This window comes from Phyllopteryx taeniolatus, chromosome 11 (assembly GCF_024500385.1).
Source record: "Phyllopteryx taeniolatus isolate TA_2022b chromosome 11, UOR_Ptae_1.2, whole genome shotgun sequence".
NCBI lineage: Eukaryota > Metazoa > Chordata > Actinopteri > Syngnathiformes > Syngnathidae > Phyllopteryx > Phyllopteryx taeniolatus.
Window position 1 is genome coordinate 26,002,543 of NC_084512.1, and position 27,372 is coordinate 26,029,914.

Consider the following 27,372-nt stretch of genomic DNA (forward strand, 5'->3'; position numbering starts at 1 on the left):
ATCATATGACAAAGAGTTAACTCATTGTGCCAGTATCAAGGGTAGTGCACCTAATTTAATAAACCAAAAAAAATAATATAAATCATACAGATTTGTATTCTTTAATAGAAATACAATGAAATACATATTTTACATGAATAATTGTATTTAATATATAATCTGCTATATATTCAGATATAAAATATACTCAAATATAATATATTTAATATGTAGTTATTTTAATGTATTATTATATTTATTTTAGTTTATTTTGTATAAACTGTATTATATTGCACATTTGTATGTATAGTTGATTTATTAGATTTTTTAATAGAAATACACAAATATATTTATAAAACTGTACGCTATATATTCAGCCATAAAATATATTTAAATAGAAAATAGATATATTTAATGTGTATATATTTCAAATACATTTTTATAAATGAAAAAAATACAATGTAATACATACGTTATGTATCATTACACCACATGTACACTAAGTAAATATATTATATTTTTTTTATTTAATGTCATTTATTATTTTATTATTTTTTATATCAAATAAATATCAAATACAGTCCAAAATGAAAAAATAAAACTTTTGAGGTGAAATGCTGCCTGTAAAAACCCCGGAACTGTGAGGCAGACATGCGAACTCCTACCCCATCGTGCTACCTACTAATAATCATCTGATACTTGTGGCGGTTCGGCCAGCCTCGTCTTATTTTGGTGGGCTCATTTCCTGCGCCACACTGCTTGTAGTTTGCGTTATTGTTTCAGGCTGGGCTGGGCAGCTTCTGGAGAGAAACTCATTCTTGCGCAGCTGCAACCAATCCACAATCAACCGGGTTTAAAGAGCCTGCCGGATCGACGAACAGGCGCCAGATGAGTTCCGCATCCACAAGTGGTACTCCGATCCCCACGCCTGTTTCCGGTATAACCTGTTGTCTGACAATTCTGGGTTTTGCTTCCCTGTTTGTTCCCCACTAGTGCTTTCCAAACTTCTCGTCGTCGTGTCCCTCGCCCAGGCTGGCTCCACTTTATCTCAAGTCTCACTTCTCCTCAACCGACCCAAGAACCACCTCGGCCCTGGTGATCAGCTTTCTTACCTCGGCCCAGCAACCCACCCAAATGCTGCTCGCTCTGTGATTCTGTACATGTAATCTCCCCAATATATTCAACAAAACATCCACTCTAACCAATACGCCTCCTGTTCGCTTTTGGGTCCACATCTGCACCACTAAAGACACCCGTAACAATACTGTTCTCGTTAGAGTGTGCAGGTGCGCTTGTCATGTATAATGTGCTGTTTACCTCCATGTTGGCAACATATGTGGTCTACTTAGCATTCAAGTATAGGTCAGATGAATGATTTCCAACATCCAGCTGATGCACACCACAACATGTGGGGCGAGGAGGATGAGGAAGGGGGCATTGAGCAGATGTAACGACTTAACCCCTGTCGACCTCAGCTGTCCCGCCTGAGCAAATAAAAACGGCCACATCCTGCCGCCCGCACATACAGTACATACGTTTGTATTCATGTGGAGGCGCTACACAGCTACTGAAGAACACTAAGGGAGTTAATACTTCTTGCTTTTATGTTCAAGAAATTAGCCAAAATTTCGAAATAACGTGTTTCATTTGGTGATAACAGGGTATTTTGAGTTGAATTTTGATGAAGAAAAGAATTTAATCCACGTTGGAATCGGGCTGCGATCAAGTTGGAATAACGTTTCAAGGATGGGCCTGAGCTTAACTGTACTTTCTGAGTGTCTGAATAGTAAAGGGAGTGAATCCATCCATTTTCTTCTGCTTATCCGAGTTCGGGTCACGGGGGCAGTAGCTTTAGTAGGGACGCCCAGACTTCCCTCTCCCCAGCCACTTCATCCAGCTCTTCCAAGGGGATCCCGAGGCGTTCCCAGCCAAGCCGAGACACGTAGTCTCTCCAGCGTGTCCTGGGACGTGCCCGGAACACCTCACCAGGGAGGCGTCCGGGAGGCATCCTAAACAGATGCCCGAGCCACCTCCTCTGGCTCCTCTCAATGTGGAGGAGCAGCGGCTCTACTCTGAGCTCCTCCCGGATGACCGAGTTTCTCACCCTATCTCTAAGGGAGAGCCCGGACACCCTACGGTGGAAACTCATTTCGGCCGCTTGTATCTGGGATCTTGTTCTTTGGGTCACAACCCACAACTTGTGATCATAGGTGAGGGTAGGAATGTAGATCGACCGGGAAATAGAGAGCTTCGCCTTTCGGCTTAGCTCCTTCTTTACCACAACGGACCGATATAAACTCCGCATCACTGCGGACGCTGCACCGATCCACCGGTCGATCTCCCGTTCCATTCTTCCCTCACTCGTGAACAAGACCCCGAGATACTTGAACTCCTCCACTTGGGGCAGGATCTCAGCCCCGACCCAGAGAGGGTTCTCCACCCTTTTCTGACTGAGGACCATGGTCTCAGATTTGGAGGTGTCGATTCTCATCCCAGCCGGTTCACACTCGGCTGCGAACCGCTCCAGTGAGAGTTGGAGATCACGGCTTGATGAAGCCAACAGAAACACATCGTCTGCAAAAAGCAGAGATGCAATACTGAGGCAAACAAACCGGACCCCCTCTACGCCTCGGCTGCGCCTAGAAATTCTGTCCATAATCGTTATTAACCGAATCGGTGACAAAGAGCAGCCTTGGCGGAATCCAACCCTCACTAGAAAGAAGTCCGACTTACTGCCAGCAATTTGGACCAAACTCTGACACCGGTTGTACGGGGACCGAACAGCCCATATTAGGGGGTTCGGCACCCCATACTCCCCCCACAGGACTCCCCGAGGGACACAGTCGAACGCCTTCTCCAAGTCCACAAAACACATGTAGACTGGTTGGGCGAACTCCCACGCACCCTTGAGGACCCTGCCGAGGGTGAAGAGCTGGTCCACCGTTCCACGGCCAGGACGAAAACCACACTGCTCCTCCTGGATCTGAGATTCGACTTTCTGATGGAACCTCCTCTCCAGCACCCCTGAATAGACCTTACCAGGGAGGGTGAGGAGTGTGATCCCCCTGTAGTTGGAACACACCCTCCGGTCCCCCTTCTTAAAAAGCAGGATCACCACCCTAGTCTGCCAATCCAGAGGCACTGTCTCCAATGACCATGCAATGTTGCAGAGGCGCGTCAACCAGGACAGCCCCACAACATCCAGAGCCTTTAGGAAGTCCGGGCAAATCTCATCCACTCCCGGGGCCTTGCCACCGAGGAGCTTTTTAACCACCTCGGTGACCTCAACCCCAGAGATAGGAGAGCCCGCCTCATAGAACCCAGACTCTGCTTCCTCATGGGAAGGCGTGTTGGTGGAATTCAGGAGGTCTTCGAAGTATTCTCCCCAACGACTCACAACATCCCGAGTTCAGGTCAGCAGTGCCTCATCCCGACTATACACAGTGTTGATGGTGCACTGCTTCCCCCTCCTGAGACGCCGGATGGTGGACCAGAATTTCCTCGAAGCCGTCCGGAAGTCCTTCTTCATGGCCTCACCGAACTCCTCCCATGTCCGAGTTTTTGCCTCAGCGACCACCAAAGCTGCATTCCGCTTGACCAGCCAGTACCCATCAGTTGCCTCAGTAGTCCCACAGGCCAAAAAGGCCTGATAGGACTCCTTCTTCAGCTGGACAGTATCAGTCACCGTTGGTGTCCACCAACAGGTTCGGGGATTGCCGTCACGACAGGCAACCTTATGGCCACAGCTCCGGTCGGCCGCCACGGCAATGGAGGCGCGGAACAGGGTCCACTCGGACTCGATGTCCCCCACCTCCCCCGAGACGTGGGTGAAGTTCTGCCGGAGGTGGGAGTTGAAACTCCTTCTGACTGGGGATTCTGTCAGACATCCCCACCAGACCCACACAATACGTTTGGGCCTGCCAGGTCGGACCAGAATCTTCCCCCACCATCGGAGCCAACTCACCACCAGGTGGTGATCGGTTGACAGCTCCGCCCCTCTCTTAATCCGAATGTCCAAGACATGCGGCCGCAAGTCCAATGACCCGACCACAAAGGCGACCATCGAACTGCGACCTCGGGTGTCCTGGTGCCAAGTGGACACCCAAAGGTAATGCTTCTTGTTTTTATTTTGATCAATTATGCAGAATTTCTTAATGAGGGTTTTCACTTGGTCATTAAGCAGTATTTTGTATAGAATTTTCAGGGGAAATAATTAATTAAATCCATTTTTTAATTAAGGTCCAATCAAGGACATGCCAGAGCTTGCTGAAAGAAAGTTAATATTTGATATTTTTATTTTCATTAAATTCGCCAACATTTCTAAATAATTCTTATCACTTGGTAATTATGGGATATTTTGTTTAAAATTTGGAGTTAAAAAATTAATTTAATGAATTGTTTAATATGGCAATAAGTAAGCTGTAGGAAAGTGTGTTAAAACATGTTGCTTTTATTTTTTAAATTTCTAAGAAATAAATGCAGTAAAAAATGCTTTTCACTTGGTCCTTACAGAATATTACATGTAAAACTATTAGAAAAATATATAATTTAATCCAGTTTGAAATAAGGCTATAAACAGAGGACGCACCCGATCTCAATTTTGGATGTCATGTAGCAAAAGGAGTTAATTTGTTGTATTATTATTTTTAATAAATTATCCCAAATTTCTAAATACGGATTTTCACTTAGTCCTCACAATTTATTTTGTGTAGGATTTTGAGGCAAAAAATAAACTTAATTTATTTTGGAATAAGGTCATAATGAACAACCAGCCTGAGCTCACTTTTGAGTATAGGGCGTTAAGTCTTGTGTTTATTTTTAATAAATTGCCCAAACTTTCTAAATAAAATGTTTTAGTTGTTTTCTAAAGGAGTATTTTGTATAAGACTTTGAAGCAAAAAAAATATTTAATCAATTCTGGAATAAGGCTGTAACTCTGTTGTGATCAGTTACTATGTGTGACATGTTTACAAGCAAAGAGAGCTTCAGCCGCGACTTGACTAATTGCTTAATAGAAAGTGCATGTTGTTTTTCCAGACACAAAAAATGAAAATCAGCCATTTTCGCACCAAAGCGGAGGCGGAACTTCTCATTTTTCCCACGCAGCGACTCTCTCCCCGTCTCTCCGGATCATTGGGACGGTCAGCGAGGAGACCCCAGCTAATGTTTCATTCAGCCTGCGCAGCTGACAGCTTGTTGACCTTCTCTAAGAGCCTCTCCGCATGTGCTGTGAGCTTCCAGTCTTACATAAGTGCACCGAGTCGGCGATGGGGTCCAATTGGCCCGCTGTCGGTTGCGGAAGCGCAACTTCATCAGGGCAACGGTGTGAAATGTCACCAGATCACATCAGTGTTGTCGTTAGCAAAGGTTATCTGGGTGTAGAGTACTTTTATTACAATTGGGGAATGGCGTCTACTAGTACATTAAATGTGCACAAGATAGAAGAAACTTGTGTTTTTCCAGAGGGATGAGGCATTTATCTATGTAAATAGGTGACACATCAAGCAAGGATTTGGAGAATGGTGTCTAGAAGAGCAGAGGCCGCCATTGCGAGGATAGACAGAAAATCAAATGTACATTACATGGATAAAACCCATTCATTTTTCCTGATGGATGAGGCTTCATTATTTTTAAATGGATGATGCTTGGGGCATAGGATCTACAAGAGTGGAGACCGCAATTTGAGCATGTATTAAATGTGCCCTCGATGAAAACACAGCTGATTTTCCTGAGGGATAATTTGTTTAAATGCATGATGGACCCAGCAATTATTTGGAGCACGCCTTTGACAAGATATGAAGCCCACCATTTGACTATTTGAGGAAATACAGTCAAATAAATGTGCATTAGATGAAAGAAACTTGTGTTTTTCCAAAGGGATGAGGCATTTATTTGCGTAAATGGACGGTGCATCCAATAATTAATTGAGAGGTGACATTTATTCGAGTGAAGGCCTCTATTTGAGGAAATACCGTACATTAAATGTGAATTATAGATAAAAGAACTGTTATGTTTTTCCTCACGGGCGAGGCATTTGTTTGTTTGAATGGACGATGCAGCCAGCCATTAATTGGGGCATGGCGTTTACAAGAGTGGAGGCAACTAACCTAAGGAAATGAAGGATGTCCCGATCACATTTATTTTATTTTTTTTGCACCAAAGTACAAGTCTGAGTCACTTCATTTTGAGTATATGCTGTTACCGAGTCCCACTCCAATAGCTTTTGAAATAAGGTTCTAATCAAGCTGGGGGAACATCTCAACGATACAACTGTAAATGACCAATTTTGAGTGTCACAGCAAAGCGAGTCTTCTTGATTTTTTTTTTTTTTTTTTTTCAGAAATTAGCAACCATTTCTAATCAAAGCTTGTCTCTGTGATATTATGTGTGGAATTTTGAGGAAAATAATTATTTAATCTATTTTAAAAGACCGCACGACTCATGTTGTAGGAACATCTCACTATAGCAAAGGGAGTTAATACTTCTTGTTTGTATTTGTATTTTATTTTAATAAATTAGCCACATTTTCGAAATAAGATCCTTCAAGTGGTCATTACAGGTTATTTCATGTAGAATTTTCGGGGGGGGGGGAATTTAATCCATTTAGGAAAACGGCTGTAACACAGCACTCGGAAACTGAGCACCTAAAGTTCACTTCCTAACCACACCGTGTATTATGATTATTAGAATGAATAAAAGTGTACCGGTACTCACACAAAGGCGTGGTAGACGAACGCCCACTCCCGGGGTCTCTCCAGGACATTGTACAGGTAGTTCTGGAGCCATCGGTAGCGCGCGTTCCTCCTGCCCCCTTGTGCGCTGTACGTCAGCGGCTTGCCCAGCAGGCTGAGCCGGGCGCCCTGCTTCCTCCGGTCGGCGGCACCGGGCGGCCCCAGCGCGTCCCCGGCTCCGGTCCGAACCGCGTGGTTCATAGTCCTCTGGCCGAACTCCACGTCGCTCGGGGGGAAGTCCCTTCCCAGGCGTCCCGGGGAAGTCTTGAGCCAGACTCCGGAACCGACAACACCGACACCGAAACCAGCATCGCCGCCGCCGCCACTCTCATCGCCACCGTGACCCCGCGGCATGGCATCACCGGCGCGGGCGTCGAGGGTGCAAGGAGTCCGATGGACATTCACACGCAGCCGGGGTATTTTTTTATTATATATTTTTTTTTTTACTAATGTACACTTCTCATCTTGTATGGTACCGTGGCTGTCTGGTCCAAACACTTGAGCAAGACGGGGGAAGAGTGGGGCTGGGAAGAAGTGGAGCCATGGAGACATTTGTGGGGAAAGGGGGTGGAGGATTTGGGGGGGGGTGTCTCCCTCCCACTCAGGCGTCTTTCTCACCAGCCCCCCCGAGGGGGCAAAAGCACTACTGTATATCATCACCATTACTGTACAGATTCTCTCCGACCTCAGAAGGAAAACATATGAAAAAGAAACTCTCCCTTGGCACATTCTGAATTTATCAGTCGTGGTCATGACTCAACCGCTGAACTATTTGCACATTCCGCTTAAAAAAAAAAAGAAGAAAAAAAAAAGAGTGAGATTGTGATTAAGAGATTATGATGTGTGTATTATATATGCACTGCACTTGCACTGTTTGCACTTTCATTTGTGAAATGATGTGTTTACCTGTTGAACTTCAGTCGACCGTCATTTTTATGAATAAAAGTTGAAAACATAACAGAATGCGACCATATGTTGTCATGTTCCACCAAATAAGTGACTTGAGACAGAAGATTAAAACGTTTGACAGTTCGGAACAAATATCAATATTACGCTTGTTCATATTGGGTGGGGAAACGCCATTAAACTGGCTTCGTACGCTACGGAATCGTTTAAAAGACATCACGCACAACCTTATAGACTCTACTTGGCTTCATTAATGTGACAACTGAGAGGAAAACGACAAGTTTTATGCCATAAAAGCTACTTTTATGGTCGTTTCCCAAATGGATCTAATTCCCGCCGAAATAAACAGGCTCACTCACTTCCGGGTTGGCTGATAAGCGACCACCTGTTGCTCTTATGTCACACAACTATCTGAACCGTTGACCCCAAAAATAATTAGAATATAATTAAAGATCTACTTATACTTGTTAATGGATGCGTCTAATGAATTATTGTGGGGGTTGGTCATTAAAGCTTCTTAAAATTTCTTTTACCTATTAATATTTTCATTCCCGCCCAAAAACGGCGAGTCGCCCACTTCCGGTTTGTCTTAAAAAAATAAAAACAATAAAAATTATAATAATAATAAATAAAAGGACGCTCCGAAAGGTAAATGTGTCACATAATATCAATATGTTGTTTCGATATAAAAAAGTAAGTGTTATGTGACGGCATTTAACAAATTAGAACTGTCTGGAACATAATAGTTATTAATCCATGCGTCACCAATTTTGACAAAACCAAAGTGATACATTTATTTGGGCATATTTATTGTTTTTCCACCATTAAAAGTGTCAGTCTCTCTCTTTTGTTTTATTTTAAAAACAATTTAATTCTTTTGCAGCCTTCTTCTATCTGGAAATTGTTTATTCTCACTTGGTTTCTACGACACATATTTACTCTTAAACGACGTTTCGTGCCTGTATTTGTTGACTGACAGGCAAATGGCACGTTACGGTTGTCTTTTATGTTGTTGCCATGATGCAACACTGACATCTAGTGACATAACATTGCTATTACATGGATAGATAGATAGATAGATAGATAGATAGATAGATAGATAGATAGATAGATAGATAGATAGATAGATAGATAGATAGATAGATAGATAGATAGATAGATAGATAGATAGATAGATCGATAGATAGATAGATAGATAATCGGATCAAGTTTTTCTTGGTATGTTTGATTTTATTTGGTTTCAATGTCATAGTCGCAGTTGAATGGTGCCTTCAGGCAAAATTGGAATTTTGCGATTTTATTAATAGCTGTCGTTTGGCTGGTTAGTGCTATTTCCATTGTCGTAGTTCTGTCGTCTGCATCCTCAGGGAACTTCCGAACCAGTGGCTGTGGAACATTCATTGATGAGAGAGCGAAAGAGAGAGAGAGAGAGAGAGAGAGAGAGAGAGATTTGAAGAGAGCAGTGTTCGGGATTATCATCGCACATTGGATTGGGATTAAATTAGAGCGCCAGTCCAGCCTGCGCGCGCACCCTTTTCCTTTTGCGTGTGAACGCACAGGCTGTATAGGGACACCTGCGACGGTTTGACACACATCCATCTGTCCACCATCCATCTATCCATCCATCCATCCCGGATTGGAACCCGTGTGTGGACATGGCCGACGTACCGCAGCTCGTCAAAATCGGCATTTCACTGAAGATGCTCCCAAACAACACCGCCGTCTACTTCAAATCCGACGGAGCCCGGTTCGGACAAACCCGAACCATCAAGATGCTCACGGGCTCCAAGTACAAAATCGAGGTGGTGGTTAAACCCGGAGCGGTCGAGGCCACGTAGGTAGAACTCCATTTGTGTTTTAAATTGGGGTTTTTATTCATTTCTGGGTTATTTATTTGTGATCGATTGAGCGAGCTGTACCAAAACGATAACATTTAGATCGTCAATTCATCACGAAAACGACAAATAGTTGATTAAAATTCACAAAAAAATAAAATAAAAAAATGTGTGATGCGTTCAGTTGTCTCAATTTGTCTGATTGATGACATGAAATCAGGTTGACGCCACTATTTCGAAAGATGCGTTCAGGGGGAAACGGTTTTTTCCATAATCCAACAGGAAGCGAAACAAAATGTGGTAGAATAGACATATGGTGTGTGGAAATGAATAATAAATGTGCCAAAATGGTCAAAAACGTCTGATAGCTTTGCCAATATAAACTCGGAAGCCTTATATTCCGAGGGACCCTTGAAAGCAACAGCACAAACCCCATTTGGCAGTAAAACGCAGATTAGGAACTCTAAAAGTTCCTTTTTCGTGTCGTCATCATGATGACATGATGAATGTTTTTTTTAAACAACTATGCCCAAAAAAGGACAAAGTGAAATTATTTACATTTATCATGTACCAGGTTGTGTGAAAGTAGGTCACACACACATGGCATGATGCAAATGCCAGGCGGAATTTGGGGCACAGCTGTGGCATGAATCACTTGACCTGGCAGCTAAAACAGTATATCTAAAAATGGGCATATTATGTTCAACAAATTCCAGCGCAAAATAATAATAATACATCGACGTGGCGGCCGAAACGCTATCATGTCGAAACCAAAAGGTAAGCAGAGCTGCCGTGTTAGCGCAGATTCAAGTTGGCTAACAATGTTACCAACAGATGGTTGTTATGAATGTCAAAAAATAAAAAAACATACACTGTAAATTAAGCAGCTCATCATATTACACTGAACAAAAATATGTTCAGCACATCTGATGGTTTTTGACTCACGTTACAAACATTGAGTGGGCATCATCTCGGGGTAGTCATAACATGCCCTGATGCATCAACCAGTCCTCAAACTATCTTTGTTTTTTTGGGGGGCTCGGCAGGTCGATGAGCTTGGGCGGAGTCACCTTCGCCCTGGAGCGGCAGTCCAAGGACCCTCAGTCGGTGGTCTACACGGGCCTATACGACACCGAGGGCGTGACGCACACCAAGAGCGGCGAGAGGCAACCCCTTCAGATCAGCATACAGGTACGCTTGAACACGAACGTTACATAGAAACAGCGCACAGATGGACAAACAAGCAGTCCCGCTCAACATGAAATAATGCAATGCTGGATAACTAAATAAAATATTCATCGCTATAAGTTTAATGCCAAACACTATTACAATATTTTGGTTAGCACGACGGTTAGCTGTTTTTTTTTTTTTTGCGTCACACCATGCAGTTGATTGGACTTAAACGTGTATTCATTCTGCTTGTGGGAGGAGCGACATAGAGGAGAGGCAGAATACACACTGGACAATTATAGTGCAGGAATTCACACACACATTCACACCAATGGACAATTACGACGCTAGGGTCTTAAATTACTCTGTTTTCAAATGTGGATGGAAGTAGCCACGCTTTGGGAGAACAAGCAAGCGCCACACGGGAAGGAGAGATTACTCACGTCTCATGCGCAAAACACGGGAGAAAAATGTTTTTAAATGCTTATGATTTGTTTCTCCTGCTTTCTTGTGGTCAGGTCACCAATAGTGCTTGTGTGTGTTTGTGTGTGCGCGTGTGGGTTGCAGTTCACCGAGGCGGGCACGTTTGAGACGGTGTGGCAGGTGAAGTACTACAACTACAACAAGCGGGACCACTGCCAGTGGGGCAACAGCTTCAACAGCATTGAGTACGAGTGCAAACCCAATGACACGCGCACGCTCATGTGGGTCAACAAAGAGACCTTTGTTTGACACACACACATGTTGGCGCAACGACACGTGTGTGTAGTATGTGTTAGTTTTAACCATCTACTGAGTTTCATGACTTTTTGGGGACCGTCCAATGGAAAGCATGTTGTCTCTATTTTTTTAAATGCAAACATTTGCTTTAAAAAAAAAAAAATCATCATATATCTTGCGGTGAAAATATGTATTCTAAAATATTCCACTTCTTTTTTTTTATTTGATTAAAAAGAATAACCTCACATTATTCAAAGATACAAAGCATGTATCTGTTTTGTTTTTCTTAGTGCCATTAAAAAAAATAATTAAAAAAAATCTAAATCTCTTCAAAATCTATCAGAAATATTTGTGGTTAAAAATGTTTTTTCATCAAAAAGAATAACCTCACATTATTTGGAGACACATGCTCTTCATTCGGCCAACTTGTGAGTACTACTGACTTGCAGCACTTTAAAAAATGTTTTTTTCTTTTTACCTTCATAACATATCTGTCCAATGCCAGTATTTCTGTTTCATTATTCCTCACGCAAAAATGTTTTCTTTTGATTTTAATATTTTTTTGGTTACAAAATAAAAACAAAATTATGTTTTTTATTTAAAAAAAAAATAAATAACCTCACATTGTTTTGAGATGCTATACATGCTTTCTCAGTGGACCAACTTGGAGAATGTTATCATGTGTGTGTGTGTGTGTGTGTGTGTGTGTGTGCGTGTGTGTGTCTGTGTCAGTTTTAACACTCTGTTGCGTTATTTTTGCTGTCCAATCGAAAACATGTATGGCCGTTAAATTTTTTTAATGTAATTTTTCAAATCTCAATTTATTTCCTTTCACCTTAATTATTTCAGGAAATATTTTGGTTACAGACATTTTAAAAACAAAATTTCTTAATTTCCAAACATTAAGAATAACCTTAAGTAATTACATGCTTTTCATTGAACCAACTGGAGCGCAGTATGTTGTTGTGTGTGTTGTGTATGGGACAGGGTGAGTTTAGCACCAGCGTGTTTGTATGTGTGTGTGCGTTGTTTTTATAAATGGTGTAAAACGCAAAACAAACAAACAAACAAACAAACAAAAAACACCAGAGAGTTTGTGAAAAAAATAAGAAAGAAAATATTCTATTCGCTGTGTTGAACCCGGTGTATCTGCTCAGTTGACACTTTTTTGTATTCTTTTTTGACACTTGGTGACAACGTGCTCCTGTGTTAATGTTCTCTCTACCTCTTCCAATAACACTTTAAATATTCGTCAAGTGTTAAGTCTTTATATCCTATTTTTTTATATCCCGTGTTGTGTTTTTGTCAAAAAATTAAAAAAGTATCTTTTGTACAAGTGACATGCATTCAAATGAGTATATTTTTGCTGTGATATATGATTTGGAATGGACCTATGCAAGAATAATAATAATAATAATTAAAAAAAACATGAAGAACTAATTGGTGCTGCAGTAGAGTTCATATTAGTTTGTATGTGTGTGTAGGTGCCTTTCTGCACAGCTTTGCTTCATCTTTAAAGCCACTTAAAATTGAACTGAGTCTTTAGAAGGCCCGGCGAGGATTTAGCATGTGTGCGTGAGGCAAACTTTGACCTATTGATGAAGTGCCTTAAGTATCTTACAGGGATTATATATACAACAGAATCAATCCACCTGTATGCATAGTGGAGTTTTCAGGCTGCACAGGGAATTCCTGGTTACAGGGCCATCCGGGCACCATGGAGAGAAGTCCTACTGCCACCAGGGTGATCTAGGAGCGAAACCAAATTAGTAACAAATAATAAATAACAAATGCTCACGCTAAAATTATTCACCGTGTTGTTTTTAGGGTGGTGGCAAAACAAGTAAGGAGATTTTTCTTGTGCAAATGACGTCAATAAATACCGGAAGTGACATATGGGAAACGAAGCGGGAGACTTTGTAAATCTGCTAATTATTTAAAAAAAAAAGTTTTACATTCATAAATGTAAATTTGTCACTCACAATCTTTTTTTTTCTCAGTATTCCACAAGGACTGAATTATTTACTTTTCTTTTCTTGATAATCTGTGTCATTTTCCCCTGGCTACGACGTTTAATAAAGTTTTTCATTAAAAAAAGCAGTAGATTTACTTCCGCAAATTACGTCAATCCAAAGTGTGACTATGTAAAAAAGCATATTAACATACAACACAAAATTACAACAACAATAGAGAAGTACCATTAATATGCAAAATGTCGTCATTAATTAAAATAAAAAAAATAGTAACTATCGTTGTGTAGCATAAAGCGATGTTAGAAATGAAAGAGATTTACTTCTACAAATTACGTCAACCTCGGATTGAAATACCGTGGCCTAGCCTAGCCTAAACCTAGCATAGTATAATTATCTCTATTTTATTTTCAAATGAACATAATTATTTTTAGACACAAAATATGCAAATTACATATTAACAGTCATATGTAGATACATTGTAATATGACCTACAATTAATCTTTTATTGTACGTTTTATAGTTTCTTAGAAGTCGATCACGTTAAACGAGTTTATGAGGGGATCTCGATTTATACGTAACTAAACCGTGAATCCCCGGATGTACAGTATTTCGGCGCCTCCCCCTTATCGTCCCCGCCCCTCCGCCACCGCCTGCCTGTCAAAACGAGCCTCCCCCTTCTTCTCCTTCTCCCCCGGCTCCTGTTCCCGCCCAGCGGCTCTCCGTCCCTGGTTCTCCTCCACTGCAGTCGACGCTTCGGCGAAGGAGGCGAGCGAGGCAGGAAAGAGAGCCCCCAAATCTGGGTGTAAAACGCCGAGACGTGATCCCTCCATTATCCCCCGGCTTCAGTGGACACACCGCGGCGGCGTTTGGAACTCTCCCTGCACGGTCTTCCTCACATAGCCTGGATTTCCTCACCCTAACAGCACCATGGTAAGCTTCCCGGTTGCTATAATACGACGATTAAATACGCCATTTTTTAGCATATTTGGCTTTATAAGTCGACTTCCTGACGCTTCCCCCTGGTGGACCTTGCCTTTCTCGCCCGCTTTTTGCGGCTCCTCGTCCGCACCCTGTGTGTAACACCCCCGGGGAGGGGGCTAGCCTGTCAGCAGCCTGGAGCCTTTGGCCCACATTCATGTCCCTTGATCCCTTGTCAGTGGTCTTGTTGTTTATTTTCTCCCCACGTATATTAGTTTTCGTGACAGAAATCCACACTGAAAAGCCAGCCAGTAGAAAAGAACATCGTGTCTTTTATTACTAATTGTGTCACTTTGTGTGTGTGTGTGTGTGTGTGTGTGTGTGTGTGTCTTTTGGTCGGTGGCTGTTGACAGTTGCAACATTGCAATTTAATAAGGAAGCAGTCATAGCCGGACACACGATGGAATCTAGTGATGCCAAAAGAAAAAGAAAAAAAAGTCATCGTCTTCAATTTAATATTAAATATAAAACGTCTTTATCTGTATAAATAATTGGAAATAGAAACTATCTAGTGGACTAGTTGTCAGCGCCTCTGCCTCACAGGTCTGAGGTGTTAGGTTTGAATCTTAATTTTTGGCCTTCTCGTGTATAGTTTGCATGTTCTCCCAGTGCTTTTGTAGGTTTTCTCTGGGTACATTCTTCCTCCCACATTCCAAAAAGCATACATGTTTGCAGTAATTGATTTCTTCATCCAGTACAGTGATATTATTTCATGTGAGTGTGAATGCTTGTTTATCTATACTTGCCCTGCCATTGCCTAGCGACCGACGAGTCCAGGGTGTACCCCGCATTTTGGACAAAGTCAGCTGGTATAGGCTCCAGCTCTTCTGGGACCCTAATGAAGAGAAGCGCCCACTGCCCCCCCAAAAATGGATGGGTGGAATATATTCATTCGTCTCTCCGGGTCAAACCATCATCATCACGAAAACCTTAACAAGCTTACTTTTGTATGAATACATCAATATTTAGATGTACTGTAAGAGCCATAAAACTCTGCTTTAACTTGGGAATACATATATTATCTGTCTCCATGTGTTGCTGCACAATTTGTGTTCAAATATCAGGGTTTTTTTCAGGGTTATAACGACTGCGACATTGATGCTAGTTTCGTTAGCCTCTCTATGTAATTTTGCATTGTGTGTTAGTGGACTCGTACGTCAACAACCCCTAATGACATGATCAACTTTTTGTGTGTGTGTGTGTGTGTGTGTGTGGTTTCATTAATGCACTTTAAGTTGAGTGTGGTATACTGAAAAAGCCCAAAACATGTACCACTACGCCTGTAGTAACACATTTGTTTATTCATTTAGAGTGTCCATTATGGGGACCTGCACTAAAGCACACACGTTGGGTTGTTACAGGTTTAATTAGCATGATTGCCAGTTAGTTATGTGGATAGCTTTGGTGTGTCAACGTGACATATTCCTTCTCCAACTGACAGTACAACTTGTAACCTGTCTAATGACAATATGGAGTCCATATACGTTGCTGCGTAGCAATCAAGCACTGCTGCAGCTAATGTGGAACAAGAGATAAGAGCTGCACTTGCACATCCACGCAGCCCACTCAATGTTCAGTGCATCGCTGCAGTTGTGTTGGCACCGGTTGAAGCGGCAGCAGTGCTGGTGGGTAGTAGGCACCTTTTTTCACATCCGTCCATTTCCTACAGTGCTTGTCTTCATTGGGTGAGCTGGAGCCTACCCCAGCTGACTTTCGGCCAGGGAAGCAGGCTACATTTTGGACCGGTTGCTAATCAATTGCACGGAACATGTAGACAAACAACCATTCACAGTCACATTACATAGATAATCAGTGCTGGATGAATAAATAAAACATATTCATCACTAGCATTTTAATTACAACGCTGTTGATTAGGACTGGGCGATTACCGGTAATCAAAATTTAACCGTAATTTGGATTTTGGCTTCTCGCGATCATAAAAACATTATAATCAAAGAAAAACGATTCATGTGGTGAACGGCGCGTTGTGTGGAAGCAAGTGCCCGCATTGTAAAAGCTCCCTGAATCCACCTATGTTGGTTGCAGCAAGCGTGTGACATGTTATTCTGCCCTCCCTGAGGATGTATTCAATAGTTTATTGACACCCCAGTTGGAGTTTATTGTAAAACTAAACGCGCAACAAAAAATAATTACACGCATTTTTTAATATGACACATGTTGTTTTAGAGACATTGCCAGTTTAATGCTAATACTCAATTCTATTTCCCATTGATTAGCTAGCTAAAATTAGCATTAGAAGTTACGGCGGGGGATTTACCTTCAAATGACATATGCACACACAAACGCTGTTCTAAACAGTCAAATACTATTGGCTAGAAATGGAGGACTGTGAGGTTTCCATGAGGAAAAGCTTTTAGGAATAGTGTTAAGAATAAGTGAGCGCTAGTCAAGAAGTGAACAAACCTGCTCTCTGTAACACAACGACATGAGGCTTGAAAACAGCGTCCAATCATTGACCTTGCTCGTTCTCCTCTTTTGTCCGACAAAGTTCCTCATCATACTCTGCTATTGTTATGTCAAAAGCTACAAATATTTCTTCAACGGTCGCACGTTCACTACACTTGACACTCGCGCTTGATCTCTGCTTAGTAATGTGTGGATGACAAATGCATCTCTGTGTTAGCAGCTAGCGAGCTAAGCTAGGCTAGCTTGCATGAAAGGCTTCAACGCACACTGAGGTAAGTCACACACACATCCTTATGAAGTCTGTTGTGCATAAAGACAATGTGTTAGTTCCCATTATCGATTTGATGGATTTCTAACATTTTAAAACAAATTTAAATTGATATACTGTATTTCATACGAAAAGCCAACTTGCCAAGCACAGATTGATGCTGTTGGATCCTAGGAATATAAATTAATATATCAGTGTAGTGAATAAATTGATACTCCCTTACTAATATAGTTTGTGTAAAGTTCTGGTGCTCACATTAGTTTGCCCGTGCGTGATGTCACATCAGTTCGTGCTAACGTGTTACTTTAGGCTAATACGATTCATGAGCCTCATGTGAAGGTGGTTTGTTTGTATTGAATATTTAGCGACTGAATATATGGATACAGTTGTTTTTGTAACATGGGTACGTGATTGTGTACATGCTGGAAGCATGGCTTTGATGCTTTACAATCCTCTCTAAGTGCTTTGCTACCATCTTGTGGCGACTATATGCAATTACAACCCCCTTTTAGAGGAGGGGTCAATTATTTGTGGCAGAGCTCGGTTCCAATACTGGCAAATAGTAAGGGTTCACTGTGTACCCGGAGAAAACCCATGCAAGCACGGGTTTCAGTGGAGATTTGACATTTACACACAACAGCAGCATGGAGAAAAGTGGGGGGAAAAATGACTCATTCACTCATCGATGCCGCAAAATAGCAGCATTGACCACCTGGGTTTTTGTCGCACAACCCGGCGAAGTAGGGCATTTCACACAGCAGACAAATAAATAACGTCTGAATATACTTGTCGAACAACGACAAGTGGCGAGAGAAACAAGTGTCTGATGCTGAACTTGACATCCCTGGTGCTGGTTTTGTCAAATACCATTTCACACAGGGGATGTTCTACTAATGACACTACGTATGAAGGTCAAAAAAAAAAAAAAAAAATACCATGTGAGCTTCATGCCCCCATTCCGTGTCATTTTTACAGAATAGCAAAATGGTACTGAAAAAGTGCTTCATTCAGCTGTGATATGTGTGGGTTTATGTGTTAGAGTACAATATGCCGGCTCATGTGCGCCACCCCCCCTGAAAATCTATAATTAGCCGTGTTTTTTTTAAGGGTTGCCAGCCAGACTCTTACATATGCAAAACGAGTGTTGTTTTGGACTTCTATTGAATGTGAATGCAATATCCATCATGGATAAGGTTGCACATTGGCACCTCTCCTTCTCCATCCATCTCGAACTCTGTATTAAAGTTAGCATGTTGTTGCGTCGCGCCCACACACCCGAAACTTTGGTGGCTTTTTTTAATCTGTCGAAAAGCAGTAGACTGGATTTTGATTTATTAAACTTTGATGTGAAGACGTGAGCGCTGAGCCTCAGGATATTTGTGTTTCCCTTCCCCCTTTCACGGGCCAATAAGGTTGTTGGCTGCCGACCATCGTTTAGCGCCGTAATCTCACGGCTAATGATGCTGTGTTGCTTTGCTGTGCTTAAAATACCACAACCTCTCTTAGGGTGGATTTACCCTTCAGGGCCAAGTGGCCAATTCCTATTTCGGGCTTATATTTTCCTGCTTTATTTCATGTGACACATCTGATTTGACTGTGTGTACATTCACGGACCACGTAAAAAAAAAAAAAAAAAAAAAACATGTTCCATGCACCTCTAATGTACAGCCCCAACTCCAATGAAGTTGGGACGTTGTGTTAAACATAAATAAAAACAGAATACAATGATTTGCAAACCATCTTCAACCTATATTTAATTGAATACACCACAAAGACAAGATATTTCATGTTCAAACTGATAAACTTTATTGCTTTTAACAAATAATCATTAACGTAGAATTTTATGGCTGCAACACGTTCCAAAAAAGCTGGGACAGGTGGCAAAAAAGACTGAGAAAGTCGAGGAATGCTCATCAAACACCTGTGTGGAACATCCCACAGGTGAACAGGCTAATTGGAAACAGGTGGGTGCCATGATTGGGTATAAAAGGAGCTTCCCTGAATTGCTCAGTCATTCACAAACAAAGATGGGGCGAGGTTCAACTCTTTGTGAACAAGTGCGTGAGAAAATAGTCAAAGTTTAAGGACAATGTTCCTCAACGTACAATTGCAAGGAATTTAGGGATTTCATCATCTACGGTCAATAATATCATCAAAAGGTTCAGAGAATCTGGAGAAATCACTGCATGTAAGTGGCAAGGCCGAAAACCAACATTGAATGCCCGTGACCTTCGATCCCTCAGGCGGCACTGCATCAAGAACTGACATCAATGTGTAAAGGATATCACCACATGGGCTCAGGAACACTTCAGAAAACCAATGTCAGTAAATGCAGTTCTGTGCTACATCCGTAAGTGCAACATGAAACTCTACTATGCAAAGTAAAAGCCATTTATCAACAACACCCAGAAACGACGCCGGCTTCTCTGGGCCCGAGCTCATCTAAGATGGACTGATGCAAAGTGGAAATGTGTTCTGTGGTCCGATGTGTCCACATTTCAAAATTGTTTTTGGAAATTGTGGACGTCGTGTCCTCCGGGCCAAAGAGGAAAAGAACCATCCGGACTGTTATGGACGCAAAGTTCAAAAGCCAGCATCTGTGATGGTATGGGACTGTGTTTGTGCCAATGGCATGGGTAACTTACACATCTGTGAAGGCACCATTAATGCTGAAAGGTACATACAGGTTTTGGAGAAAACATATGCTGCCATCCAAGCAACAGCTTTTTCATGGTTATTTGCTTGCTTATTTCAGCAAGACAATGCCAACCCACATTCTGCGCATGTTACAACAGCGTGGCTTGGTAGTAAAGGAGTGCGGGTACCAGACTGGCTTGCCTGCAGTCCAGACCTGTCTCCCATTGAAAATGTGTGGCGCACTATGAAGCGTAAAATACGACAACGGAGACCCCGGACTGTTGAACAGATGAAGCTGTACATCAAGCAAGAATGGGAAAGAATTCCACCTACCAAGCTTCAACAATTAGTGTCCTCAGTTCCCAAAGGTTTATTGAATGTTGTTCAAAGAAAAGGTGATGTAACACAGTGGTAAACATGACCCTGTAACAGCTTTTTTGGAACGTGTTGCAGCCATAAAATTCTCAACTTAATGATTATTTGCTAAAAACAATCAAGTTTATCAGTTTGAACATTAAATATATTGTCTTTGTAGTGTATTCAATTAAATATAGGTCGAACATGATATGCAAATCATTGTATTCTGTTTTTATTTGTTTAACACAACGTCCCAACTTCATTGGAATTTGGGTTGTAGAATATTTAGGCTATATATTTAATGTGTCATACACATCTAATGCAGCAGATTTAGACCATATTTAATGGTATATTCTTTCGCTGTTGTTTAGAGTTACATGTTTTCTTAATGTTATTGATTTGTGTGGTTTGGGACGGCACTAATACGTCACCAATCCTCCTATATTGGAGTTATATTAGCTTCTGCAGATAGGTACCCATTTTTTTTCATCCACTGAAGTAAAAGACTTGATTCCCATCTGAAGATATTTAATTCCATGTGTTTTTATCTTTACGCTGCCATCATATATATCCCATTTGTAACACATGAGGGCAAAAAAAAAAAAAAAAATATCACAATTGTGTCACTTGTAAATCTAGCCTCAGGTGAATGTTGTCTTGGCACACGGCGCCAAACGTTTACCGTACGCTTGGAAGCTGACGGCCAACAAGGGGAAGTCGGTTAGACTGCTGCGATTGCGTCATCACATTACAAGTTTTGCAGCTGTTTTGCAACGACACTTGAGCTCAAGCGTTAGCAGAAGTGGCGGAATGATGATTTTACAGCTTAATTTTTTTAAATTTTTTTTTTAAATTTGTTGCTCCATGGGGTGAACAATACAGTAAAGGCGGTAGTTCATGTAGGCTGCTGGACGGGCAATCAATCGCTGGCTCGGTGTCATCACGGCTGCCCCCTCGGTGACTCCCCTGTGAAGTACATTGGTGCCATGACTTGTGAGTTTAATTCATTCTGTGACCAACCTCGTCATTCAATTGTAATCAATTTTGAAATGAATTGAAATGCCATTTAACCAGTACCAACCAGCCAAAACACACCACTATTCTTTTTGTTAGGCATTTTTAATCAAGAGAAATCGTGGCATGCGGATATGCAGAGGATTACTGTACTTGTTGGACAATGGCATTGCTTTCAACACAACAGGCTTTGGTTCTGTTCAAGTTTTGTTGTTAAACGTCACACCCCTGTCCTGCTATCGTGGAATAACCTTACAAATAGGTGCATTTTTTTCCACTGGAAAAGGCAGAAGTTTGACTTTTACAGGTAGGGTGAAAGGAGTTATATGTCATATGAATATCATTAAGTTCTCGTTTCTTCTCTTCTCAGGGAAATGAAGCCAGCTACCCCCTGGAAATGTGCACACATTGTAAGTTTTGCCACTATTCAACTACAGTATGCACTTCCAACAGGCTATTCATAGAAGTCTTGGATGGTCTAGTTCACATCCGTTATCCAATTACCGCAATGATATCGGAGCTGGATTGCTTTGGTGTCATTGGCACATTTAATACTGAGATTGCGGTGGTGAAGCGGGCTAAAACGGGGCCATTTTAGTAAAGATAAAGGTCAAGGACTGAACGCATGACCTTCATAATACATGATAAATACATGATTTGGAGATGCACGCTTTTCAATAAACAGCGAACTATGAACTTTGCAAAAATTTGGAGATGCATGCTTTACAATGGGCAGTAAGTCCAATAAAATGGATGCGCTGTACATGCATACATATATCCTTTTTATTGGACAGCAAGTTTGACACTGGAGCAAAACAAAAAAAAAAAAAAAAATTTTGTCGATTTGTAAATACGTGCTTTTCAATTTTTGGCACCCAAAAAACAAAAAAACAAACCAATCAACTTAGCCATTAATAACTTTCAAAATGTGTCATTGCATACTTTTAGCAACGTTAATGATGTCAACATACTAACACAAGCAGATGGGCCGTGCTTAGTCCGGACCATGGGCCTTGCCGGCATTTGTCCCCAGGCGTAATGCCCCGCGAGTAGTAGCGTTGGTGGGGTTGTATCACGAATGACCCAGAACTCAACACATGGAGGATCTCTCCGTCAGGGATATTTGCAGCATGTCTTGGTTTTACCCGGCCAGCTCGCCAGTTTGACTGAGCTTTTGACACAAAGGGGCGTCAACAGTGAGTCTCGGGTCTTAAATTTCACACTCCGGGCGAGGCTGGTGGCGTTCCACCTCTGGTGTCCCTCTAATATTACGACAGAAGAAGTCGGGGGGGGGGAAAACCGCTTTGGTGTCCAGCTTTTAAGGGGCTAGCATTTCATAGATAATTGTTGTCCGACAGCGCTGGCTTTAACGGCGTTCATTCCTGAACAGAGAGCCTGAAGGCATCACCAGCTTGTCTGGAGACTCTCTGCTCGGGATTCTTTGTTGCGAGGGGGTTCCCTGGGGGGGGGGGGGCGTGAGTCACTACTGGCGGGTGGGCGGGGAGTCAGGGGGCTTTTCTAATGACGGAGCAGCTATAAATAACACTGCCCTGGCTAGCTGCTGCAACGTTTGCTGCGTGCATGAGAGCGGTACATTACGAGAGCAATCAGCCTAATGTGCTAGGAAGTGGCCACACCAGTTTCCAGAATGCTCGAGCGCTGACTCGAACTAGGAGAAGCGCCAGAAGAGACAGTTCACTAGTCAGTATGCTGACACTCGATACCTTTCTATATTCCATAACTTTAGTCCTACACAATTGTAATTCTTCACCTTAGCCAGACATTTTGTGGTAACAGTTTCCACAATGCCAATGCTCGAGCACCGACTAGAACTCACAGAAGCGATATAAGAGACAGTTATCTGACAGTTGGGAAAACCTAGTTGGTAAACTTCGTCGGTAAACTGACTGTATTAACTAACTAGCTTTAATGAGTTTCCCCACAATCTTAATTCTTTACCTTAGCGATACATTTTTCATCATGCTCGAGTGCTGACTAGAACTAGGATATTTTTATGCACAAAAAAGTCTGAACCCGAACACGGTGTGCCATCTGCGTGCCGCAAGTCATGTCCTTGACCTAGTTGAAAGTGGCAGCGTCTTTGCTTCTAGTGAGGACTTGTATGACTTTTCTGCTTTCCTAACATAAAAATATATAGATTTTTTCCCTTCTATTTCCTGCCAAATAAACCTTGAAGATTCTAGGAGATGGTCTGAACAAAAGACTACTAATTAGTGCAAAAGTGTCTCATCTCCCTTGTTTGTCGTCTCAGTTGATCCGGACGAAATCAAGCGTCTGGGAAAGCGTTTCAAGAAACTGGACCTGGACAACTCTGGCTCGCTCAGCGTGGAGGAGTTCATGTCGCTGCCTGAGTTGCAGCAGAACCCGCTAGTGCAGAGGGTCATCGACATATTCGACACGGACGGCAACGGAGAAGTGGACTTTAAAGGTGGATGCTACTCCTACGTACGATGTTGTTCCGTTCGCTGTAATGCAGGGGTTCCCAAACTTTTTGGGTTCAGGAACCCCTTACAGTACAGAGGGGACATTTTTCCAAGGACCTTCTTCCAATTTAACATAACTACAATGTCAGGTCAAGTTAATTTTTATAGGCCTTAAAGAAAACGGATTCTCAAAGGGCTTCACAGGCCCGACAGTTGACAAAGATCGGCGACATCCCGTAATTTAAAACCTCCAACAATGTGGAACCCTAAATGCCTCTGGAAATAAAAAGTTGCCTATTTTGGAGAAAAAAAAGTTGATGAAACAAAGTCATAGTTATTAGAGAAAGTAGGTGTAATATTATCAAAATAGTCGTTTTATTTCTAGAAAAATAAATCGTAATCTTTACAAGAACAGAACTATTTTGATGTGATCAGTATTTATAATCTTACAAGAATAGTCATGTTTTTCAAAGATAGTCATAGAATAATGAAATCAAAGTCAAAGTTTAACAAATCATATTTTTACAAGTGAAATTAAAAAATGCTTTTTGTTAAAAAAAATGCCTTTATTCATGCTGGGATGTCAGATTTTGTGATTACACTAAATGCTCCTCCATCGCGGGAGTTACATTCCAGACCCCCCCCCCCTCTCCCCCAATAAGTGAAAATCCACAATATCGAAATACCCAAAGAAATATGGAAAAAAATAATAATAATTGGGGGAGGGATTATTATTATTATTATTATTATTATTATTATTATTTTTGATAGAAATTGTTTTAGGGTCTTCAAACACACTTTTACACATTCAAAGCAAGCTGCGACTTGCGTAGCCCCGGTTAAAGAACCACTGCCCTAATGTTGCTGTAGAGACTTTTGCGTGTTATCCTCTGACTTTGATGCTATCCCATAATAAATCAGCTCAGCGTGCACTGACTTTGTCTCTTTGCCATCACAGAGTTCATTGAGGGAGTGTCGCAGTTTAGTGTCAAAGGTGACAAGGAGCAGAAGCTTCGCTGTAAGTTTATAAAATGTCATCACTAGTACGGGGTAGTATTTTTAGATTTTCTATTGTGAGTGGTTGATGTTGCCTGACTGACTTCCTGCTCACTCGTAGTCGCCTTCCGGATCTACGACATGGACAAGGACGGCTTCATCTCCAACGGCGAACTTTTCCAGGTGCTAAAGATGATGGTGGGCAACAACCTGAAGGACACGCAGCTGCAGCAGATCGTGGACAAAACCATCATCAACGCAGACAAGGACGGCGACGGCAGGATATCCTTCGAGGAGTTCTGCGCGGTGAGTCTCGGTCCTCCCCGAAAGAGCTTTTGTGCGTTTATAGAAGCTAGTATTGAAGATGTTACCGCGCAGCCAGTTTGAAGTTTGTCGCACACCAAAACAGCAGCATCTACGGAAGCATGTACGCATTTTAAGCGCTTGGGTTACACATTTCTGACGTACCAGACGTCAACTGGAAGGAAAAAGTAGACATCTGAGCATTTTTATTGAAGTAGTCCGTGTTGTAAAGACTCCAGCAGGTCCAGAAAGTGGCAGCACGAGTGCTGACTTGAACCAGGAGAAGAAACTAGACCTCAAAGAATTTTAAATGAACTACCCCTGTGGTGTACACTCCCCAGCTGGTCCAGAAAGCTGCTGCTCGAGTGCTGATAAGACGCAAGAGAAGAAATCACAGTTCTCCAGTACTTGCTTTACTACCCTGATGAATAAAATTGTATCAAAGTGGAACTGTTAGAATTGAATGTACCCAAATGACTGTTAAGATGGATCAGAATGCTGCTGCTGAAGTGCTGACTAGATTGCGCGCATATAGCGACTTCATTCTCCTCCCCGTCTCCTCTGCAGGTGGTGGGTGGTCTGGACATACACAAAAAGATGGTGGTGGACGTGTGAGCGCACCCCGCCTCCTTTCCCGACCGCCCTGCAGCTCGCTCGAGTCTCCCCGCTCTCCTGAGTTCTCCTCGACGCTCGCTTCCTCCGCCATCTCTTGACGATTTGTCCGGCAAAAACAAGAAACACCGACTCAGTGTTCCGGCAGCGGAACATTTATGTCTCACTTTTCCACCGCGAAGAGCCTCGTTCAAGTGTTAAGTGAAGGGCGAGGGCTTCTTACCCGGTCAAAAAAAAAAAAAGACTGAAGTATGAGGAGGTGACTGTAGGGTGACGTGAGGGAATTCCATCCTTTTTTTAAAATTATATTTATTTTTGTTTTTTCTCATCTTTTATACGTGAGTAAAGTACGTATACATTCATCCACACTTGACTTAACAGTGCATTTAGCTGCTCGGGTATGAAGTGCCAAGAAAACATATCCAGACACACACACACACACACACATTACCCAAAATGTATTTTCAACAGTTAAGAAATAAAAGGCTTCTGCACGCTTTCTGTTGTCACTAGACGGGTCCGGAACGAGAAACGTATTTTGCGATTTGTGAAAAATATCTTTTCAAAAATAACTAAAGGGGAAAAAAGCTTATGAATCGGTGAGATAATTTTCATTTTTGAGTGCTTTGGTGGTCATCAGACGGGCCTGGAATGAGAAGCATATTTCACTGTCTCTGATAAATGCCTTTTCACTATAATTTATTGCTCAATTCAGCTTCCATTAAGGGTGTTTTTGTCGTGGATAAGTGAGCCTGAAATGAGAAATGTATTTGGCTGTTTTTCGGAAACTATATTTTGAAAACAAACATCATCCGTCAGGTAATCTTATTAGGGTGTTTTTGTTGTTGCTTGGGTGAGCCTGGAAGAAGAAACAAAGTATTGCGCAGTTCCTTCAAAAATTGAGAGAGAGGGGGGAAAAAAAGCAGCGTAAATTACACATTTTTAGGGCATTTGGGTTATAACTGGATGTGCATGAAATAAAAAATTGATTTCACAATCTTTGGGAAAATTGTCTTCAAAATAATGAAAAAAACAAATTTGAATATCTGTCAGACAATTTGCATTTTAAGATGTTTTTCTTCAAGAAAAGTATTTCCCTGTTCCCGGAAAATAACTATGAGGGGGGGAAAAAGACTAGCAAACAAAACAATTTAAGAGCATTTATTTATTTTTGGTCCCTATATGGGCCTGGAACAGAAAAAAATATTTTTCAATTAATTACAAGAACCAAACTGGAACTGGGACGCTGCTTTGAACTGAATGCGAAAACTGGAGCCTGCATGATGTGGAGTTTTGTTTTTGTGTGCATGACGATGAACACGTTTGGAACGAATCTTGTTTACACACATGGACGCTGATGTGAAAACAAACTATTTAATAACACGATACACAATATAGATGTTGCCAAATGATTGGTTTCCATATGAACTGAACTGCAGTACAGCACGTGTCATAATATTAACTGCCACATACAAGCTTTTTTTAATGTTTTGTACATAAATATTTGTGAAACGCATTCCTGTCTCTGTATAGTTGACAGCTTCATGCTTTAGTTTGGAAGTGTTTTTTTCTGAGTTTCTTTTTGTGTGTGGGGGATATCAAATATATATTATGTATTTTTGATTTTTTTGGTTTTTCTGCATGCTGCAATTTACGCTGTGGGACTGTTGGAAACTTGATACTATATGAACATGAACTACCATTTAAATAAACTTAACTGATAATGAATTGTCCTGTTTGCTTCGCAAAGTTGAATTTAATTTTTAAAGTAAAGCTTGATTTGGTTACATTTTAAAACTTTATTAGCGTGATTGAAAAGATTTAAATGAACATTGAAATTGTAAAATTTCCTTTTGTAATTGTCAAATTGAAAATGTGGAACTAAAGCTTGGTTATTTAAATTAGTTTTAAATGAGATTTTTTGGAGATTTAAAAAATAGCGTAGTTTTTAAAATTGTATTTGGAGAAAATGCTGATTATTGAACTGTAGTTCAACACAAGATGGCCAACTGACAGACAAAA

At 41.5% G+C, this 27,372-nt stretch overlaps 3 protein-coding genes across 5 annotated transcripts in view; 2 read left to right on the top strand and 1 right to left on the bottom strand.

Moving 5' to 3' along the window:
- The window catches only part of kcnq5a (potassium voltage-gated channel, KQT-like subfamily, member 5a), a 58,205-nt gene extending 50,263 nt beyond the window's left edge, over positions 1–7,942 (bottom strand). The window contains exon 1 of one of the 3 annotated variants that reach the window (XM_061790383.1): positions 6,694–7,942. In XM_061790383.1, coding sequence (XP_061646367.1) covers positions 6,694–7,463 — 770 coding nt within the window. In that variant the 5' untranslated portion in view covers positions 7,464–7,942. The remainder of the gene's footprint in view (positions 1–6,693) is intronic. The other 2 variants (XM_061790384.1, XM_061790385.1) reach the window with 2 other exon arrangements.
- Positions 7,943–8,930: 988 nt separating this feature from the next.
- Positions 8,931–12,970, top strand: cnrip1b (cannabinoid receptor interacting protein 1b). The gene is made up of 3 exons (XM_061791019.1): positions 8,931–9,450; positions 10,498–10,642; positions 11,189–12,970. The coding sequence occupies exons 1-3, from the start codon at positions 9,272–9,274 to the stop codon at positions 11,351–11,353; spliced, it is 489 nt and encodes a 162-aa protein (XP_061647003.1). The 5' UTR covers positions 8,931–9,271; the 3' UTR covers positions 11,354–12,970.
- A 1,010-nt stretch (positions 12,971–13,980) lies between these two features.
- LOC133485508 (calcineurin subunit B type 1-like) lies at positions 13,981–27,078 on the top strand. Its single transcript, XM_061789309.1, has 6 exons — positions 13,981–14,244; positions 21,366–21,405; positions 23,268–23,444; positions 24,398–24,457; positions 24,557–24,741; positions 25,306–27,078. Exons 1-6 carry the CDS (start codon positions 14,242–14,244, stop codon positions 25,351–25,353), a joined length of 513 nt encoding a protein of 170 aa, XP_061645293.1. The 5' UTR covers positions 13,981–14,241; the 3' UTR covers positions 25,354–27,078.
- Positions 27,079–27,372: the final 294 nt, after the last annotated feature.